Here is a 22179-nt window from a genome sequence, read left to right as displayed (position 1 = left end):
CTATGGTTAGTGGTTGAATGTAAAGGAGTTATATTTTCTTGTGTATATTCCCAAATGCCACAGATACATCTTTTTTCATTACTGTACATGGATACTTTAGTATAAAGTAATGTTTCAATATGTAGACAAAACAAATACTCTGTACAGAAGGCATCTACCTGTACGTAAATGTTGTAACTTAGGACATAATATAATTTTATTTTCAGTTAATATGTAGCAATGTGCATATTTTGGGGGAATTATGATATTTTCATACACATACACATAAAAATCTAATCAGGGTGTTTAGTATATATTTAACTTCATTTATTTATCATTTCTTCATGGAAACATTTCAGATCCTTCCTCGTAGGATGCAATACAGTGTGTTATTCATCATAGTCACTCTACTGTTAAATAATGCATATTTTAGTAGCAGACTGTATCATAAGTTGTAACTTAATTTTATTTTTTCCCACTCAAACTTACATGGGGGCACCTGAATATATTCTTGCTAGGCTTTTACTGTAAGATAAAGAAATTGCGTGAGAGTAAACAAAAATATTGAGAGTTTTTCATTATGTGAGAGAAATTCTGTTAGTTTGGAAACATGTTACAAAGCTAAACTGTGTTCTCCTTTGAAAGGTGGTATGAGTTTTAAATTTATGATTTTAGAACTTAGCTTTAAAAATAAAATGTCATCCAAAAATTTTGAAAAGTAAATTCTATTCTGTGTAAGTTAACTAATGTTGGAATTTTTGCTCTGGTTTATCGTTATTTCTTTGTCTCTTTCAGTCGCCTGGGCCCTCCTTCTTCTCCTTCTGCAGCTGACAAAGAGGAGAACCCTGCTGTGCTTGCGGAGAGTTGTTTCCGGGAGCTGTTAGGGCGAGCGACCTTTGGGAATATGAACAATGCTGTGAGGCCGGTGTTCGCGTAAGTTGTCGGTGTTTTCCTGGCTCTCTGTCACCTTGCTAGTACATTTTGCACTAATTCACTCACACAGCACACATGCTTCTTCGCTAAGCACCGTGGTCGGGCCCTCTTGTGCCCAGACTGCTAGCCCATGACTTTCTTGGTACCTTTGCTGGAATGTTTGAGATCACATTCCATCTTTGATCCAGAAATTTACAGCAAAAATATGAAACTTCCCATCAGTACTTAAATATTCTTCAGACAATCACCTTGTAGGTTTTGGCGAGCCTTTGTGTTGGTAATTCAGTCATCCGTGGATAGATCTGCTATGTCACATCTGTGTCATTTTTGCCTTTCCAATCTGTCTTTGCTGGTAGTCATTTTGTCCTGGTCCACTTTGACTATAGTAATGGGTGTATGACATCTACACAGTATTCTGAATAGAGCATTCAAAGTTTCTTATTTAAGGCAGATAACTTAGAATCTATAAACCAGAAAATTAAAAACGAAAACCAAACAATCATTAGTTTTTGGTTTTTTGTTTTTTTGTACTCCAAAGAAATCTTCGATCCCCACCATCATAATTACCACTAAAAAAAGGATGCTAAGACTTTATGGGCTTATCAAAATGCTGTAAACAAATAACCAGAATTATACCATATTCTGGTTCAGGTTCAACATCTCTTTTCACCTTCCTGTTAATACACAATTCCAGGAATCCTGAACTTCTGATTTTGGCATGCCCAGCTCCAGCTATCACAGGCATTTGGGGAGCGAGTCAGCAGAAGGGAAATCTCTTCCTCCCTGCCTCTGTCTCATGCCTTCCTTCACCATTCACCCACCTTCAGGCTCTGTTTCTCTTTCTTTATGCTTTTAAAATAAAATTAAAAGAATAATTTAAAATATTTTTTAAGGTTTGTTTTTGTTGGAAAGGCAGAGTTGAGAGAGAGAAGGAGAGACAAACAGGTGTTCCATCTACTAGTTCGCTCTCCAGATGTCTCCAGAGCTGGGCCAGTCCAGAGCTGGGAGCTACAAGTTTCTGCCAGGTCTCCCATGTACGTACATGGGCCCAAGAACTTGGGCCATTCTTTACTGCTTCCCCAGGTCATTTGTAGGAGCTGGATGAGAACTGGAGCAGCTAGGATACAGACCAGCACCCTTGGAGGATGCTGTGCCACAAGCACAGTCTTAGTCGGCTATGCCTTGCACCTGCCCCCGATTAAAAAAAATAATAATATACTAAGGACAAAGTGACTTCTTAAAATGTTTCTGAATATAGGTTGAATAAAGAATTCCGGTTTTTATTTTAATACTAATCAGTATTTTAATGCTAATCAGTTAATCAGTAATTGTTAATCAGAAGTAATCTTAGGATTTAAAAAGTGGCAAACTTGAGGCAGGTGTTTACCATAAGTCACGATATTGGTCAAGATATCTTCATCCCACATTGACGGGTTTAGGTTTGATACCCAGCCCCAGCTCTTTATTTCAACTTCCTACTAACACAGACCTGGGAGGCGGTGATAGTGACTCAGGGCATTCCTGCCAGGTGGATTTGGAAAGCACTCTTGGCTTCGCTGCGGCCCAACTCCAGCCATTGAGCACTTAAGAATGGACTATGGATAGGAGTTCTGGCCTCTCAGAGGAGTAAAGATTTTAAAAATCTAGAGGGCTAGTAAGCAGTTACCCATTAACTATATACCTGAATTAACTATCTTGAAGTCGGCTGTGGTCCTCCCCATATACAATTTAAGAACTTAATATTTGCTGCCCAGTATGGTGGCACGAAGAGGTAAGCCACTACCTGTTATGCTGACATCCTGTACCAGGAATCCCAGCTGCTCCACTTCCTGTCCGGCAAGCAGAGGATGGCCCAAGTACTTGGCCCCTACCATCCATGTTGGAGACTTGGAAAGAATTCGTGACTCCTGGCGTCTGCCTGGCCCAAGCCTTAACCCTTGATGTTATTTGGGATGTGACCAGCAGATGGTAGATCCATTCTTCTCTCTGTCATTTTAACTTTCAAATGAATAAATCTGTTTCAAATAATTTAAATTCTGATCATATGTTAAAAACTAATATGTAATTGTATATTAACTTTTATTAGCTAATTAGTAGTAAATTCTAAAAGTAAAGTATGTTATATTTTGGGGGTAATATGTGCTTTAGTAATAAAAATGGTAAATGAATGACCTGCTTAGTAATTATTCTATGAAAATTCGGAGAAAAGGCCAAAAAGCATTCTTGCAATTTTCAATTAAAAAAACTGTGTGTATAACTTTAGGAATCAGAGGTGGTATATTTTGAGCTAAATGATGTGTTTATCAAAAACTGTTCTGGAAAATTTGTTTACAAGGAAAGTTTAGTTGTGAACTATTCATTAACTGAAGACTGGGTGAAAGAATTGTGGTGTATTTACCTAGTGGAATACTACTTAACCACGAAAAAGAATGCAGTCCGGTACTTTGCAAAAAAAAAAAAAAAAAAAAAGAATGGAATTAGAGGCCATTATGATTAGTGAAATAAGCCTGTCCTGAAAAGAAAAATATCGTATTTTCTCTGATTTGGTTACTAATATACAGAGTATAAAAAATACATATGAGCAAAATTGACTTTTTGAGATTTGTTATTTGCAGCCTTTACGCTCTTGAGGAACAGTGCTTTGTTTCCTACTTTCAGTTGTTGAATTCTTTATTTAGTGGAGGTTCAAGCATGTGGTTATAAAGAAATTGAAAGTATATCACTGTAATAAAATAAAAGCCAAGAAAGAGGAGGGAGGGAGAATATGTGAGAAGTGTCTTTTTTCTTTATTATTTATGTATATAATATATATGTATATATATATTTCATATATAATATATATCTATATTTCGTATATAATATATATGTATATATTTCATATATAATATATACATGAAATATAAAAAATATGTAACTACAAAAATTAAATGATAAAGGAGGAGGAGTCAAAGGAGGGAAGGGAGTATGTCTACGGTATTAGAATTGTATCTGTGGTATACATGAAGTCTATTACATGTATATTAATAAAAGTTAGAAAACATAAAATTTCAGTTGTTAATCTAGTTAAACAATTGATTGTGTAGATTTGTTCCCCCGTAAGTCAGCCCTGAACACAAGACACTAGTACTGTTGGCTGTGTTGTTGGATAAAGTTAAGGAGTCATTGTGGAAAAGAAGAAAAGGTTTAGGCTGCCCTACAAGTTTCACATTTGAATTTGTATGGAAGAATCGCCCTTTTTGAAGAATTACCCTATTGAAGAAATAAAGCTTTTCTCTGTTTTCTGCCTTTCTCTCTATCACTCTGGTTTTCAAATGAACGATTAAATCTTTAAAAAAAATAGAAGAAAGCAAGCAAGCAAAGCAAATGGAGGTGGGACAGTGACATGTTTGTGCATTGGGTTAAGTAAGTCCAGGTGCTGCACTTTCCATTCGTTTGTTTATGTGCCAGGGAAAGCAGTGAATTATGGGCCGGGCCATGGCAGATGCAGCTGGCTGGGCCCTCACTGTGGTAACTGTTTGCAGAGTGAAGCCGCAGGATCTGAAGTAGAGCAGATGTTAGACCTGTCTCACGGGGCGCCAGAGTCCTGGCAGCAGCCTAAACCACCCTGCCTACATATTCGCCCTGATCTATTGAGTGTCAAGATTTAGGGATCCTGCGTTGTTGCTAGAATTACTGACCTGATGGCCTTCCTTTGCTGCCTCACTCCTCAGCTTTGTCTCCAGTCTCTGGTCTGTGCAGCCCCTGACCCACGTAACGCTGGGCCCTGGGGCGTCCACGGCCTGGCGCCACTGCACTCAGTTCTGCGCAGGCCTGCCTGCTGAGAAAGTCTGACTGAATTTCTTTCTTAACATTTCATCTGGATGATTAGAAGTCATGAATAGTGGACTATTTGACCTTTTTTTCCCCACGTTTTAGCAGTGGAGGGTAGTGTGTATCATATTGTTTTAACTGTTACCTTCTCTCAGATATATTCTGAATATTGAACTTTTCATATCAAAAGAAGAAAGTACAATAAAACGAGAATCCTTAATTTTTTTTTTTTTACAGGCATTTAGATCATCACAAATTATGGGATCCCAATGAATTTGCAGTTCACTGCTTTAAAATTATCATGTATTCTATTCAGGTAAGGTTTGGTTAACTATGTAAATATTTGTGGTAAGTAATTTTGGGTCTGTGTGGATAGGCACTTCATCAGATATATAGTAAACTGTAATATTAAAACATTTTCTTTGTATTGTCTCATCACTTCTAATATTCATAAAACTAAATAATTTTAAAATGGTATTCTTGTGCATTTCTATGACTCATGGTTGTGTTACTAGTACTCTGGTACTGCATTTGAAATTGTAGCAGCATGTAGCTAGTGCTAGCAGGCAGCGTTTAGTGAGATTGGGTGTGGGGATATGGAGTAGCACGTGTATTGCTGTTTGTATAGAGTCTGCTGGTGAAACGCTGCGTGTAGGCATCTGATAGTTGCGGTCAGCTCTAAATGTAAGAGTCACTTCAGGTCTTTTTTAATACCATTTACGTTTTTTTACAGCTGTTAAAACGTTGTCATTCATTGGAAGGAGATAGCCATCAAAGTAGCAAAGTATATTAGTGCTCATACCAAATTTGCACCTCAGTGTGCTGTTTCCCAGGCCTAGGGGAAATTGTTCAGCTTTTTTCAAGAGTTCTGTTTTGCTCATCTCAGAAGAAAATTTTAATGTATGCCTTAAATGTTTGGCTTATTTATGAAAATAGACACTACCAAATGTTAAGTACTGGCTGTGTCCCATGACATTGCTCATAATCTTAGTAGTTTATCTCATTTATTCTCCTTTGCCTATGAACTGGATTGGTCACAGTCCTTATTTTAGCAATCAGAAAATTGGTTTCTCAAATAAAAATAAATATTTTTACAAAGAATTTTTTGAAGAAATGAAGTCAATTGAAGTAATAAATCATACTGTTGTAAAAACATAGGAATTAATTAATGTTGATTAAATGTCCATAAACTACTGGTCTGTACATTGCTTTAAAAATAGCTTTAATTTCAACATACATTTTAAAATTCATCCATTTCATGCATAGTGAAAGTCTGTTCATCAAGTTAGTATCTATCAGAACAGGGATTTCTGTGTTTCTCTTTAATATGACTATGTTGCTGCAGTCAAATCAGATCACAGACTTTTCTTTTTGAGTTCCCATTTAATATCAGATTGACATAGGTATTATTCTTAGGTAATTTTCAGTCTTTCTCAGAACAAACTATCCATGTCTGGGTTGAGAGCAGTAAGAGAATACATAAACCACTTCAACTATGCTGGCATGGTTGGCGTGAAAGGCTGTTGTTTAAAGCTTGTCTTCTGAGCCAGACTGATTGATGAGATATAATAAGGTATGATTGAGAGCCGGTCCGGCATCCAAGTGCAGCCTCTTCCCAGAACCTACAGAAGATCAGTGCTGGACCTGTGGCAGGTCTCTCCTGCCTTTGTGGTCACTGCCTCTCGAGACTGCATGTAGCGCAGATAAAGTACTTGGAAGAATGCCTGGCATGTGGTGGCCTCCAAACACACCGCTACGTGCCATCAGCATTAGTCACAAGGTTGCAGTCATGCACTAGCTAGGAGAAAAATAGCAATGATAGCTAATATATATTTAAACTTTTCATATGATATGTGCTATTTTGGTACTTGACACCAATTAGTTATTTAGTCACTGAAATAATCCCATTAAATAATTATTGCAGTTGTGTAAATATTATGGGTGAGAGAAACAGAGATTAAGTCACTCTCTCCTAAGCTATGAGCTGTGATGGAGCCAGAATTTGAATGAGGGTAAATTTGGTTCCAGGGTTTGCATATTTAACAAGTCCATTGCTAGGGTAATTTTACCCTAGAGATAAATAAAATCTCTATAAATATGACTTAAACATAAAGGAACGCCTCTTTGCAGGATCATAACAAAGTCTGTTTTTTTTTTTTGGATGTAATTTCTTTTTTAGTTGTTGCTTATTAAATACAGTAAAAATAGGCCTAATTATTTGCTTGAGGTAGTCCCCTATGCTTCAGTGACTTTATTTGCTCTCTAAAATGTAATGATTTGGACAGCAAATCAAAGGTTCCCCAATAGCAAAGCAAGCAAAAATGAAATAAAAATAGGCAGTGTATCTAAACAAAATTTTCTCAAGAGAAGGCATACCAACAAATAGGCAAGAGTTAGATGAGAAAAGGCTCAGCATGGGTAATCATCCAAGAAGCACATCAGAACCACACTGTCACCCTGCTCCAGCAAGATGGGCTGTGAGCCAAAGGACAGCAGATGATACATGTTGATGAAGAGGTGGGGAAACGGGAATCCTCATACACAGTAGGAATGTAAATTAATACAATATGCAGCTTTCCTGAAAACATGGAAAATAGCTCTGCCTTGTGCTCCACAATGCCATTCCGGGATGTGCAAAGGAAAGAAAGCTAGCTGTTGTAGAGACTGTTGCAGACCATGCTTATGGCGTCCCTATTCATAGTAGCCAAGAAGGGCCCAGTCAGTAACAGTAGAATTTTTAAAAAATGCTTGTACACTATGGAATATCACTCAGCCATGAAAATGATAAAATCTTGATGTTTGCAACAAATTGGATGGAACTGGAAGTCATTATATTAAATGAAATAAGCCAGACATAAAGTCAAATATCATGGGCCTGACACAGTAGCCCAGTGGCTAAAGTCCTAGCCTTGAACACACCGGGATCCCATATGGGCAGTGTTTCTAATCCCAGCAGTCTCGCTTACCATTCAGCTCCCTGCTTGTGGCTTGGGAAAGCAGTCGAGGATGGCCCAAAGCCTTGGGACCCTGTTCCCATGGTGGGAGCATGGTGGGAGACCGGAAGAGGTTCCTGGTTTCAGATTGGCTCAACTCCAGCTGTTGCAGCCACTTGGGGAGTGAGTCAGCAGACAGAAGATCTTTATTTCTCTTTCTCTCTGACTTTCCAAAAATAATAAATAAATATTAAAAAAAATCACAGGATTTCACACACATTTATTGTAACATATAGGTGACCTCAGAAGTTAGAAATCATTTTGATTGTTACCAAAGACAAAAAGAAAAGTGGAAGGGGACCATTTAGGAAAGTTCGATTAACATATAGTAAGTAGTATTATAGTTATGTAGAAATAAAGGTGATTATAGGTAATATATTGTATATTTCTTTCCTTAGAAAAAATATCCTAGAAGATAAAATAAATATATGTAAAAGGCTGGCTGTAATCGTGTGAAACTCAGACCTCAGAAGGGCCAGAAGTTCATTTTCAGGTTGTGTGTTGTGTGTGATATGTTCCTGCTTTTTGATACAACAATACCTGAAATGATGGTGAACGTGCAGCTGTGGTTCTGCCAGGACGCACGGGCTTGTTCCTGCATCTTTGTACCCTTTTGTTTCATTTAGGCTCAGTATTCTCATCATGTGATCCAGGAAATTCTGGGACACCTTGACGCTTGTAAAAAAGGTTCTCCACGGGTTCGAGCAGGTATCATTCAGGTTCTGTTAGAGGCTGTTGCCATTGCTGCTAAAGGCTCCATAGGTGAGTGTCAGTTGTAAAATGGCGACACAATGATTCACCACTCTATTTCGAAGCCTTGTTAATATATAGTGAATGAAGAAAAACAGTAAAATTGCTACATGTTTTAGGATGTCCTATAATTCTCTTAAATGTCTGATTCCAAGTTGTTATTTCTTTTTTTTTTTTTTTTAATTATTTATTATTTAACTTCAGTAATTACATTGTATTATGTGACACAGTTACATAGATACTTGGGTTCTCCCCACCCCTCCCCAAACCCTCCCACCATGGTGGATTCCTCCACCTTATTGCATAACCACAGCTCAAGTTCAGTTGAGATTTCCCCATTGCAAGCATATACCAAACATAGAGTCCAGCATCTTATTGTCCCGTCAAGTTCAACGGTTTCTTAGGTATACCCTCTCTGGTCTGATGACAGAGCCAGCAGAGTATCATCCCAGTCAATCGAAAGCTCCAACATACCATCAGCAAAAATTTACATCATTATGGAATTAATTGACATAGTAATGAGTAACCAATATGTTAAAAGTAAATGCGGGTTCCCAGCCACCTTCTGTGACCACCTCACCTATACTTCAATTTTAGTTTATACACAACATATAACATTCAAAACATAACATGTTATACATAACATCATATCATCTTAAATTAAGGCAAACATGTGGTATTTAACCTTTTGGGATTGGCTCATTTCCCTTAGCATGATGGTTTCCAGTTTGGCCCATTTGGCCACAAAGAACTGCATTTTGTTTTTTTTAATAGCTGAGTAGTATTCCATGGAGTAGATGAACCATAGCTTTCTTATCCAATCCTCTTTTGATGGGCATTTTGGTTGTTTCCATGTTTTTGCAATTACTGATATAGAGGGCTAATATCCAGAATATACAAAGAGCTACAAAACAACCAAAATGTCAAAACAAACAACCCACTCAAGAAATGGGCACGGGAAATGGGCAGACACTTCACAAAGGAACAAACCCAAATGGCAAATAAACATATGAAAAAATGCTCAAGTTCCCTGGCAATAAGGGAAATCCAAATTAAAACATCAGTGAGGTACCACCTAACGCCAGTAAGACTGGCCCACATGAATAAAAGCACCAACGACACTTGTTGGCGAGGTTGCGGGGAAAAGGGAACCCTACTCCACTGCTGGTGGGGCTGCAGGCTGGTACAGCCTCTATGGAAATCAGTATGGAGAATATTCAAACAACTCAAATTCAACATACCGTATGATCCAGCAATAGCACTCCTAGGAATATATCCAGAACACTTGTTCTATGAGAAACCAACATGTACTCCTATGTTCATAGCAGCACAATCAGTAATTCCAAGTTGTTATTTCAAGCTTTGGTTTCCAAACATTGTCCACCAGAACAGTCTCACCTTCTCTTCCTCCTTTCCTCTAATCCAGTTTTTGGGTATCAGTTATATGAAAATACAGATTAAGAAATGTGAAACTTCCTTGCTGTTTAACACCATCATCATGATTTCTGTTTGCATTTCCTTGATGGTTTGTGATCCTGAGTGTTTTTTATGTGTCAGTTGGCCATTTAAATTTCATCCTTTGGAAATTGCCGATTCTTGTCCTTTGCCCATTCTTAACTGGATTATTTGTTTTGTTGTTGTTTAGTTTCCTGAGCTGCTTATGGATCTTGAATATAGACCTTTATAAGTTGCATACTCTACAAATAGTTTCTCCCATTCTGTTGGTGGCCTCTCTACTTTATTATACTTTGTTGAGTGTTTCCTTTGCATTACAGAAACTTCTTAGCTTGATGCAAGCCCATTACTCTGTATTTGCTGTTATTACTCATGCTTCTAGAATCCTTGGCTTCTTGCTGTTTTCCTCCGGCAACTTGATACTGTCAGATCATAGATACAAATCCTTGATATATTTAGCGTTGAGTTTTGTGTAAGGTATAGATAGAGATCTTGCTTTGTATGTTGGCACATGTAGATCCACTTTTCTCATTGCCATTTGATGAAGAGACTGTCCTTCAGGGATTGATTTTTGCTTATTTGTCAAGGATGTGTTGGTTATAACTATTGATTAATTTCTTATATTTGTATTCCATTGCATTGTTGTAAATGTCTGTTTTTGTGCCAATATCAGGCTATTTTGATTATAACTGCCCCTTAGTATACAAAACCTGGCACACAGTACCTTGTAATCTTGAAATTTAGTGTTGTGATGACTTCAGGTTTGTTTTTGTTGTTTAGGATTGATTTAGCTATTCAGTGTCTCTTGTATATCCTTGTGAATTTTATCATTAGTTTTTCTAGATCTGAGAAGATTGTTGTTGATATTTTGGTTGAGATTACGCCAGATATATACATTTTTGTTGATACTAATTCATCCAATCCACAAGCATGGAAGATTCTCACATTTTTTCCTGTCTTTTAGTTATTTAATGCTTTTTTCTTTTTCATTGTGATGTTCTTTCACCTGCTTGGTTGAATTTATTCCAAGAAATTTTGATTTTTGTTGCTGGTGTAAATGGGACTGATCTAACACGTTATTTTTCAGGCATGGTATTGTTTATATGTGGATTTTTCTGTATTAATTTCATACTCTGCAGTTTACCAAACTCAGCAGAATACTAACTAATCAAATTCAAGAACACATAAGAAAAATTATTCAGCTGAACCAAGAGAGTTTTCCCAGGGATGTGGGAATGATTCAATACATGCAAATTAATAAATGTAATTTATAAAGTAACGAATTGAAGAATCAAACCCATATACTTTTCTCTGTAGATGCAGAGAAAACATTTGATAAAACACAGATCTTTTTCATGATAAAAATTTTAAGCAAATTGTGTGTAAATAAAGCATTCCTTTACACCATCAAGGTAATATATGACAAACACATTGCTGGCATCATATTGAATGGAGATAAATCAGAAGCATTTCCATTAAGATCCAAAATTAATGTGGAAATAAAATAGCTAGTGAAACATTTTAACCTTCTTTCATTGTCAAATAAGTATGTTACATGTGAGCTTCTTAATTTATCTTGAAACTGACCACTTGTAGATGAATTAAGTTATTTATATGCAACTATTTGATTAATGAAATTGTACAATTTATTGATAAACTGTTAGTTGCCTTTTTGATGGTGGATTTCTTGGTGAGTATGACATGGAACATTCCCTGAAGCACTGCGGTTACTGATGTGCTTGGTATGTTAGGTGCTGTGTGCTCGGTTTGTATGCTCGAAGAAGCACTTGAAACTGCAGCTGTCCTAAGGGATCTGTAGTGGAGAGTAAGAGATAGAAATAAAATCTTCTGGATTAAATATTGCATGAGAGAGGCAGTTATTGGATCACCTTTGTAGAATTTTGAACAGAAAGGAGCGAGCAATTTCAGCATAGTTCAGTCTGATAATTTGACTAGATTCTGATCTGTCTCCTGAAGCAGCAACATCTTCCATCTCAGAAATACAAAATAAGTCTGTGGATCAGTGAGCCTCTGTTGTTCTGATTTTATTGGTTCTGATCTAACAGTCAAATTATTGTCTCAGTCCATATTATTTTGAGTAAAAAAGATTAGATAGATAGGAAGTTTCTGGTAACCTTTATATATTATTACCCATTTTGCTTGTGTTGTAGCAGAGATTAAACCAGGGAGTTTCTCACAAATTTCCTGTAGATGTTACTTGTTATAATGGAATGCATTGTTATTTAGATATTTTTTCCTTTGTTTTTTCATCTTAATGAACTGATGAGTTCATAAATTACTGTATATTTCACTGCTTGTAAAATAATCAGAAACTGATGAGAAATATGAGACTTGATTTTGATTCTGCTCATGGAAGTAATCCTTTACAGGGCCAACAGTGCTAGAAGTCTTCAATACTCTATTGAAGCATCTACGCCTCAGTGTTGAATTTGAAGCAAATGATTTACAGGGGGTATCTGTAAGTAGTGCCAGCTTAAACACAAGCTCCAAAGACAATGATGAGAAGGTTGTGCAGAATGCCATCATCCAAACAATAGGTGAGTATATTTCACTTTCCAAAACTGTTGTGGAAATCATGATGAATAAAGCTGTCTCATAGGTGAGACATGACTGTTAGAATACAGTTACCAAGGGAGTCGTGTGCTTAGGGCTAAGCTTTGTGGTTGCAAAGTAAGCCTGCATGAGAATTGCGCAAATACTGCAATACCCTTCCCCATACATTTATTGAGAATATCAGTGCCATTCACTTTTCATTTGCTCTTTGTGGTTCTCCAACTCCAGCTCCATCTTCTTTCTCCTTGTCCTTAATACTCTCTCATTTCCTGCTTCCTGTTTTTTTCTCTCTGGCTCTCATCAAATGTGTGTATGTGTATAAATATATATATAAATAAACACATAAACACAGTGTTTTTTCTGAACCACTGGAGAGAGTAAGTTGGATACATTGTGGTCCTTATATAACAAGAATAAAGTTACCAATACCAATAGATTTATTTTAAGATTTATTTATTTTTTTTTTTATTGGAAAGTCAGATATAGACAGAGGAGGAGAGACAGAGAGGAAGATCTCCATCCGATGATTCACTCCCCAAGCAGCCCACAATGGGCAGAGCTGAGCCAGTCTAAAGCCAGGAGCCAGGAAATTCTTCCAGGTCTCCCACAGGGGTACATGGTCCCAAGGCTTTGGGCCGTCCTCAACTGCTTTCCCAGGCCACAGCAAGGAGCTGGATGGGAAGTGGAGCTGCCGGGATTAGAACTGGCACCCATACGGGATCCCAGTGTGTTCAAGGCGAGGACTTTAGCCGCTAGGCCACGCCACAGGGCCCCAATACCAATAAATTTAACTTTCTGTATTTTAGTTTTGTAACTTGGCCCAATATTAGCTTTTGTACTACTTTCCTTCTTGCGTTTAAAATCTAGTAAAGGGTCACATATTGCATTTAGTTGTAATATTTCTTTAGTTCCGCTAGTCTGGAATGGTTTTTTCATGTGGCTGGACACTCTTAAGAGGAAAGTCTCTTTAAGATGTGGTTATTTATTTGCTTGTTTGTTTGAAAGACAGAGATGGGGGAGAGATCCAGAAGATATATCTTCTGTTTACTGGTTCACTTCCCAAATGGACACTGCTGCTAGGACTGGGCCAAACCAAGCCAAGAGCCAGGAGCTTCTTCCAGGGCTCTCATGTGATTGCAGAGGCCCAAGGACTTGGGCCATCCTCCACTGCTTTTCCAAACACATTGTTAGAGAGCTAGATCTGAACTGAAGCAGTCAGGACATAGATATGTGCTCATATGGTATGCTACATCGCAAGCAATAGCTTAACCATGAGTTTATTACAATGCTAGCTACAAAACTCCTTAAAAAAGAAAAATGGGGCCCAGTGCAGTAGCCTAGTGGCTAAAACCTTGCGTTGCATTTGCCAGGATCCCATATGGGTCCCAGTTCATATCCCAGCGGTTCCACTTCCCATCCAGCTCAGCTCCCTGCTTGTGTCCTGGGAAGGCAGTAGATGATGACCTAAAACCTTGGGAACCTGTGCGAATATGGGAGACCTGGCTTCCGATCAGCTCAGCTCAAGCTGTTGTGGTCACACTTTGGGAATGAGCCGGTGAATGAAAGATCTTTCTCTATGTATCCCCTTCTTTCTGTATATCTGCCTTTCCAATATAAGTAAATAAAATTTTAGTTTAAAAAAATTTGAAAGTTGCTTATTAAGGTTTGTCTCAAGTTTCTCATAATTAGCTAAAGGGCGAGCAGTCTTGGCTCGGATGGGATGCTGCATTTGCAGTGGGTTCTTTTCAGAGCAGCACGGAGGTGGATGGCAAACATGAGCCTCTCTTTGGTGAAGTTAATTTTGATCAGTCAAGGTATTGTCCTGTTTCTTCACTGTGTGGTTTCGGTTTGTCCATTGCAAGCCATAAGTACGCTTTCTGCGTTTCATCCAACCTTCCCCTTGGATTTGGCACATGATCCAGTTCTTGCCTGAATAGTACCATGATGACTACAAAATGTTGGTTTTAAAGTAGAGTCCTTCCTCCACAGTTACCAGTTGGTGCTCAGTGTTTTATTGTGAGCAGGCGAGTTGTTTTCTACCTTTGTATGTAAACTGATTTTTCTTAATATTCAATTTTCGAATTTCTCAGTGCTGTGATCATTAGCAGCCTGATGCGGTTACTGCTGTGAGCGGGCCATGAGCAGGGCTGCTTTTCTCCTTAAATTATGAGGCTGCTGACGAAGTCCTCCTTCCTTTTAAAACAATCAAGCCTATTACCCTTTATGTGTGTAGAATGAGATGCTTTCCTGGACTGCATCCTGACAGCTGACAGTGTTGCAAACTCCTGCTGAATTTTGTTAAACAATTATCAAGCATGAATTGCATTTCTTCCATTTTTGTGACTGTTTTCAGCTCTTTAGTAGTCTTACTTTATCTACAGTATATGATATGCTGAGCTCAGTTGACTGCGTGTTTGAGAGAGAAAAATAAATTTTTCCCCAGAGCATTGACTCTTCAAATTGGCTGTGCCTTGGAGTTCTCTCCATCTTAAAAACTGATGCCCGGTATACAACCTAAGCATCAGCATTTTCAAAGCTTCACAGGTGATTCTAATTGGCAGCAGTCTTTGGGAACTCCTGGGTTAGAGCATATTGTTCCACACCTTTGAAAAGCACAAAGAGTGACTGCATTAAGAATACAAGTGGGTAACACAGAGAGGCATGATGGGGCTTGTAAGTAAGCTGTTAGCAACACGATACGTGGCGGGGGCCGTGGTACTCACAGGTGTGTGCCACTTGATGGTCTTGTGCTGGTGACTGACTTCTGGGGAACAGAAAAGCCATACCCAGTTTTCTGCTATGGTTAAAAACATATCTAATTGGGTGCTTGGGAAGATAAAAGGAGTTTTGTAGAGTAAAGATTACATGGTAACAGCAAAAGCTTTGGAAATAAATGACTAGTACCTCAGGCCTTACTATTAGTTCCATAATTTCTGTTAGTAACTTTTAAGTCTCATTTTTGGGAAGAAATTAAAGGCAAACACATAAGATTGTGTTGCGAATCCAAATACAAAATGGTTTCATGTTTTATAACTATGTGCTTCTTAAGTATTCTGTTAGAATAATATGCTTTACTTAGAGGAGTGATGTAAAGATAATGAGATTTTTGATTGCCAGAGTCTTATTTGGGAAATTGCTTTTGCTTTTAAGTCCAGGCAGAATGTTGAAAAAGCAGTTTGAGTTTGTGTAAATAGATTGATAGTGGGCATTGAAAAGTTAAACTGAAAAAGCAAACAGTATTGGAGAAATGGTAAAAGTATGAAGAATTCCTGTAATGATTATGTTGAATTTTAAGAAAGAAATAAGAATAACCAGGATTTCATATGTATTCTTTCAAAGAACGAAGAACATTTATAGTGCAAATCAATGACCACTCTAATTTGTAAGTCTAACATGTAAAGCATCAAAAGCTTCATTAGATACCTTGAAAATATCCTCAGGACCCAAGAATGTATGGCAAAAATGGGAAACAGTTAAACTATGCGTTTTTTACTGTCTCAATTCTGTGTTGACTGTCCTCATCCAGCTGACATTGGGAAACCCTGGAAAGGAGCCCACCTGGCACCGTGGTTGTTGACTGTGGAACGCCCTCATTCCTGACTTAAATACCACAACAAATCTCTATGTTTGAGCTAGTTTTAGCTTTTATCTTTTTCTTAAACTCTAGTCGATTCAACTTGATAATTGCTTGCCACTGTTAACTAAAGCAAGGCTTCTGTGACTCATTTACTATTTTATCTACATATTAAATACATATTTTGCATATTGCACATGAAGAAATGGTTTGGGGTAGTAATTGTTTTAACACATACTGAAGTCTTACTCTAAAAATATAATTTTATGTTGTATGGAAAAATAAACCTTTTCAGTTTGCAAAATATGTCTGAATACTTTACAGGATTTTTTGGAAGTAACCTGCCAGATTATCAGAGGTCAGAAATCATGATGTTCATTATGGGTAAAGTACCTGTTTTTGGAACATCCACCCACACGTTGGACATCAGTCAACTAGGGTATGTCCTCAGATTAAATATGAAGCTAATCTTAGATTAAATTTTACTGAAAGAAATCTAGAAAAAGTCTAGAAAAGCTTTGTGGTTTTGTTAAGATTTATGTATTCTACTGTTATCATTTTGTTTTTTTAATTTGAGAAGCAGAGTGACGAAGCAGGAGACAGGGAGAAATCTTGCATTTATTGGCTCACTCCCCACATGGCTGAGCCAGGTGGAAGCCAATAACCAGAAGCTCCATCTGAGTCTCCTACTTGGCTGACAACGCTGCAAGCACTTGAACTACCTTCTGTTGCTTTCCCAGGCACAATAGCAGAAAGCTGTATTGGAATCAGAGTGTCTGGGATACCAACCATCACTCCTTGCAAGCAGCAGCTTAAACCTTTGTACCACAACACCCACCCCACATTGTCTTTTCTTTTTTAATCATTAATAATAAAATTTCTGTGAAAAACAGTGTTATTAAAAATTGAAGCAACATTTGCATGCCTTTAAAATAAGTTTTACTTTATTAAATGTTCAATTTTTTTATCTTACTAAATGGAAACTTTATATAACGTGAGCATTGTGTATGTTCATACATATTTAAAATAAAATTTCATGTTTGTAAAAAATTACTGTTGGTTTATCAGAAATATTAGCATATCCTAGATCTAAAAGTGATTTTAAAAATCACCTATTCTGGTCCCCCTATTTTATAGATCTGATTTGGTTTCATACAACACTAAAGCTTTAGTTTGTAAGATTTTTTTTTTCTAATTTGATAAGGAAATGGTAGTATCTTATTTAATTTTCCATTCACTAATTGTTTTTAATATTTTTATTTTTAATATTCATCTGCTTTGTAGTAATATTTTCTCTCACAGATAATGCCTTTTAATTTGGGTTTTCACTTGTATATTGATTTCTCATTTTCATGTCGTATGTATAAGGTATGCATTTTGTTATTTTAGAATCAATATCTGTTTGTACTTGATTTATTTATGTGAATATGTAAAACCAATTTTAATTTATATGAAATTTACTTTACCATTAAAGTATGGCATGACTTCAGTTATCCTTAAAATAATAGCCAAAAAATAATGATTTTTAAAGTAAAAAATACAATAAAATATTTATAATACCTGGTTTTTATACTTTAGGGATTTGGGAACAAGACGAATCCAGATAATGTTGCTGAGATCTTTACTCATGGTAAGGCATTTAAGACACATTGAGAACACTAAGTTACTGAAAATGTTAAAGGGATAACTTCCATTGTCAGCTTCTTTTTTATTTACTAAATACTGTTTATGGTTAGTTGTTTCTGCAGTTAAATATCGTGCTTTTTTTTTTTATTGTCCTCTGCCTGCTCCTCCTTGCTCCCTTCATAATCATGGAAGTGCAGGAACTGTTGTGGTTGCGCTGATGAGACGCCTGGGCTGAGCAGCTGTGAGGAAGTGCACGTTGGCCACTGATGGAAAGCATAGATTGCGGCCCTAGAGCTGGAGTTCTTTCTGCATAGTGGGCTCTTTCCTTCTCACCCTGACCAAAGAGCGGTTCCTTACTGGGAAGATGATTTATACAGATGGAAATCTAGTATGTTATATTGGGATTGACTTGGCATTCTAGGCCTGGTAAATACAACCCTGTGTTAACTATACCAGTGTGCCAGCACAACAACCCAGTAGTTGAAAGGAAAATCAGCCAAAATGAGAAGGGCTGATTATTTTATTTTGATTCAGTTCCTCCAGAAATAAGGCCAGGAGTCAAGTAGGGCTCATTGTGTCCCTTCTTTTTCTTTTCTTTTTCTATATTTTTAAATTTATAATATTGATTACAAAGGTGAAGGGTTTATGGACTCATGTGGACCTCCGAATCCAGTTAGGTTGAGGAGGATCAGGCAAGGGAGTAGGTGAGACACGTTTCCATTTTTTCCTCCTGTGTCCCTGAGTTGGGAGGAGAGAGTGCTCTCCATTGCTTACTGTCATATTACATCAGTCCCTGGGCACAGAAGTGGTTATTTGAGGCCCCAGTGTGGGAAAGAATGTTCTGAGGGTGTTACTTGAATGAGCTTTGTTGTTCTCAGAAGTTGTCAATTTCAATACACCACAGGTGAGAGATTGTTTCTAAGACCTGTTGACTGTCCTTGTCTACCTCAGTATACCCATAGACCTAAGTGCTTGTTATAGAGCCTGGCCTAGCCTTCTTCCCATCTTTTCAGGAAGTACTCCAGATCTTTTGGACTAGATGAGCTGGCTCTTGTATTTCGTGTTCATTTATGTAAGCTCTGTATTGTTGTATGCGGATCACCAACTGAGGTGCCCCAGTACTGCAGCATTTGATCAGGGATCTGGCCACATGTCTGTGTGATTTTCCCTGAGGTCAGGGATTGAGCACAGTGGTCTAGTTGGAGACCCTCTTGGGAAACCCCAACTGGGAGGTCCTTAGACCTTGCTTTTATGTCTGCCAGATGCTGCAGGATCAAGTTCAGCCAATCCCCTGCCCTAGAGACCTCCAGCTCATTTTCGCGGGTGCCGGCAAGTACTGCAGCCTTGCTGATCCAGCCTGTCCCCAGCTGTGGCTGTTGTGTGCATTGGTGGGTGCTGCAAGCCATCATGCAGACCTTCTGGGAGATCTGATAATAAAAATAGAATTGGTAAATGTGCTGGCACTCTGGTAGAGTTAATACAGGATTGTGTTTACCAGACCTAGAATGCCAGGCAGTTATTGGCCGCTTTTCTTCCAGCAGTTCAATACTGGCCTAGGTATAATGCAGCTTAGGTACAAGGCTGTTGCCTACAGCTGGGGCTCTCGCGGCTTTTCCAGTCAGTTTCTTTAGGGTTTATTCTGGAAAGATATTAAGACGTATAAAATCCAATTTTTTTTCTTTTTTTTTATTATTTATTATTTTTAATTCATTAATTACATTGTATTATGTGACACAGTTTCATAGGTACTGGGATTCTCCCCACCCCTCCCCAAACCCTCCCACCATGGTGGATTCCTCCACCTTGTTGCATAACCACAGCTCAAGTTCAGTTGAGATTCCCCCATTGCAAGCGTATACCAAACATAGAGTCCAGCATCTTATTGTCCAGTCAGTTCAGCGGCTTCTTAGATATACCCTCTCTGGTCTGAAGACAGAGCCAGCAGAGTATCATCCCAGTCAATCGAAAGCTCCAACATACCATCAGCAAAAATTTACATCATTATGGAATTAATTGACATAGTAATGAGTAACCAATATGGTAAAAGTAAATGCGAGTTCCTAGCCACCTTCTGTGACCACCTCACTTACATTTCAATTTTAGTTTATACACAACATATAACATTCATAACATGTTATACATAACATCATATCATCTTAAATTAAGGCAAACATGTGGTATTTAACCTTTTGGGATTGGCTCATTTCCCTTAGCATGATGGTTTCCAGTTTGGCCCATTTGGCCACAAAGAACTGCATTTTGTTTTTTTAATAGCTGAGTAGTATTCCATGGAGTAGATGAACCATAGCTTTCTTATCCAATCCTCTGCTGATGGGCATTTTGGTTGCTTCCATGTTTTTACAATTACTGATTGTGCTGCTATGAACATAGGAGTGCATGTTGGTTTCTCATAAAACAAGTGTTCTGGATATATTCCTAGGAGTGCTATTGCTGGATCATACGGTATGTTGATTTTGAGTTGTTTGAATATTCTCCATACTGATTTCCATAGAGGCTGTACCAGCCTGCAGCCCCACCAGCAGTGGAGTAGGGTTCCCTTTTTCCTGCAACCTCGCCAACAAGTGTTGTTGGTGCTTTTATTCATGTGGGCCAGTCTTACTGGCGTTAGGTGGTACCTCATTGATGTTTTAATTTGGATTTCCCTTATTGCCGGGGAACTTGAGCATTTTTTCATATGTTTATTTGCCATTTGGGTTTGTTCCTTTGTGAAGTGTTTGCCCATTTCCCGTGCCCATTTCTTGAGTGGCTTGTTTGTTTTGACATTTTGGTTGTTTTATAGCTCTTTGTATATTCTGGAGATCAGCCCTCTATCACCTATGTCGTGCGCGAAGATCTTCTCCCATTCTGTGGGTTGCCAAATAATCTTTGACAAAAAGACAAACGACAATCCAGGCAAATGGGAAGGTCTGTTCAATAAATGCTGTTGGGACAACTGGTTGATAGCCTGCAGAAACAAAAGATAGATCCACATCTCTCACCATACACTAAGATCAGATCTAAATGGATAACAGATCTAAACCTACATCCAGAAACCTTCAGACTTTTGGAAGAAAATGTTGGAAACACACTGCAACACTTAGGGGCAGGCCCTCACTTCCTAAAAAAGACTCCAAAAGCAGTAGAAATCGAGACCAAAATAAACAATTGGGACCTCATCAAACTAAGAAGCTTCTGGACAGCTAGAGAAACAATCAACAAAGTAAAAAGGCAACCCACAGAATGGGAGAAGATCTTCGCACATGACATAGGTGATAGAGGGCTGATCTCCAGAATATACAAAGAGCTACAAAACAACCAAAATGTCAAAACAAACAAGCCACTCAAGAAATGGGCACGGGAAATGGGCAAACACTTCACAAAGGAACAAACCCAAATGGCAAATAAAATACAATTTTTAATGAATTATTTCATACTTAAAGATAAGTACAAACATACTTCTGTGGTTTCCTTTTTAATTCTGTTTTTAGTGCTTGTAATGCAGAGGTTTTAAATTTGAATATAGAGGAAGTTATGAATCCTTCCTGTTTGTCACTTCTCTGTTTATTTACTAACTTATTGCCAACTCTGATATAAGCATATTAATATAAATTGTCTTAAATTTTTTTAATTTTGACACACTCAGAATTTTGCATTATTTGTATGTAGTTTTAGAAATATTAATACACTTTTCATTTTCCAGGTGGATCACTAATTGTTCCACCAATTTCCCTACTAATTTAAAAAATAACTTTATCCTATATTAAGTGCCTAAAATATAAATATTAAATATTTATAAATATTTATAATATAAACATTAAATATTCCATGTAATCTTATGGATATGTGAAACTTATCCATTTGGAATTTCATTTGTTCTTAATTTGTATTTGTGTTAAATATATCTTCTAAGTGACTAGATTATACCAGATAGCCAGCTAAAAAAATGTATGTGTGATATAATTAAAATGTTTAATAATATTTAAAGATTTTCTTGTTAAAAGCTTTAAGTTTAGAAAGTAATGTATAACAAAATAACTCATGAATTATAGCTTTCCAAAATGAAAATGTGTTTCTGTTCATCAACAGTGTAATTTAAACTAAAAGAATAATATGCATGTTTAAATTTAAAATTTGAAGGACTTACTTTACTGCTCTCCACCTCCTCATGCTCGCTACCTGCCTGTTCATATATTAACCTCTGTGAGCCTCAGTTTCGTTACATCAAATGGGAATACTCTAGTGTGTGTGGATGTGCTCTGGGTGAAATCAGTGCAAAGCTGGTGCTGAACTGTGCCTAGCACTTGATTACTGTCCTGGTAGTAATTTTATTCTCATTAGGAAGAACTTTTTTTATAAATTTAGCAAAAAGCCGCCTGAACTTTACCTGCTTTCTTTGTATTTTTTTCAGACTTATATCCATATTTGCTATTGCCCTAGATTTTCAGTTCTTAAAAAATAACATAGTACTCTCACCAAAGAATTGGT

At 37.4% G+C, this 22179-nt stretch overlaps 1 protein-coding gene across 3 annotated transcripts in view; it reads left to right on the top strand.

Annotated features, from left to right (window-relative positions):
* EFR3A (EFR3 homolog A) overlaps nt 1-22179 on the top strand; it is a 92467-nt gene that overhangs the window by 47073 nt on the left and 23215 nt on the right. For all 3 annotated transcript variants that reach the window (XM_058668476.1, XM_058668477.1, XM_058668478.1), the window contains 6 exons: nt 775-912; nt 4960-5038; nt 8342-8477; nt 12311-12478; nt 16393-16507; nt 17647-17698. In XM_058668476.1, the coding sequence (XP_058524459.1) occupies nt 775-912; nt 4960-5038; nt 8342-8477; nt 12311-12478; nt 16393-16507; nt 17647-17698 (688 nt within the window). The remainder of the gene's footprint in view (nt 1-774; nt 913-4959; nt 5039-8341; nt 8478-12310; nt 12479-16392; nt 16508-17646; nt 17699-22179) is intronic.

The sequence above is a fragment of the Ochotona princeps genome, chromosome 9 (assembly GCF_030435755.1).
Source record: "Ochotona princeps isolate mOchPri1 chromosome 9, mOchPri1.hap1, whole genome shotgun sequence".
Lineage (NCBI taxonomy): Eukaryota > Metazoa > Chordata > Mammalia > Lagomorpha > Ochotonidae > Ochotona > Ochotona princeps.
Note: the sequence above shows the minus strand (reverse complement) of the source record. Positions and strands in the feature narration are given on the sequence as shown.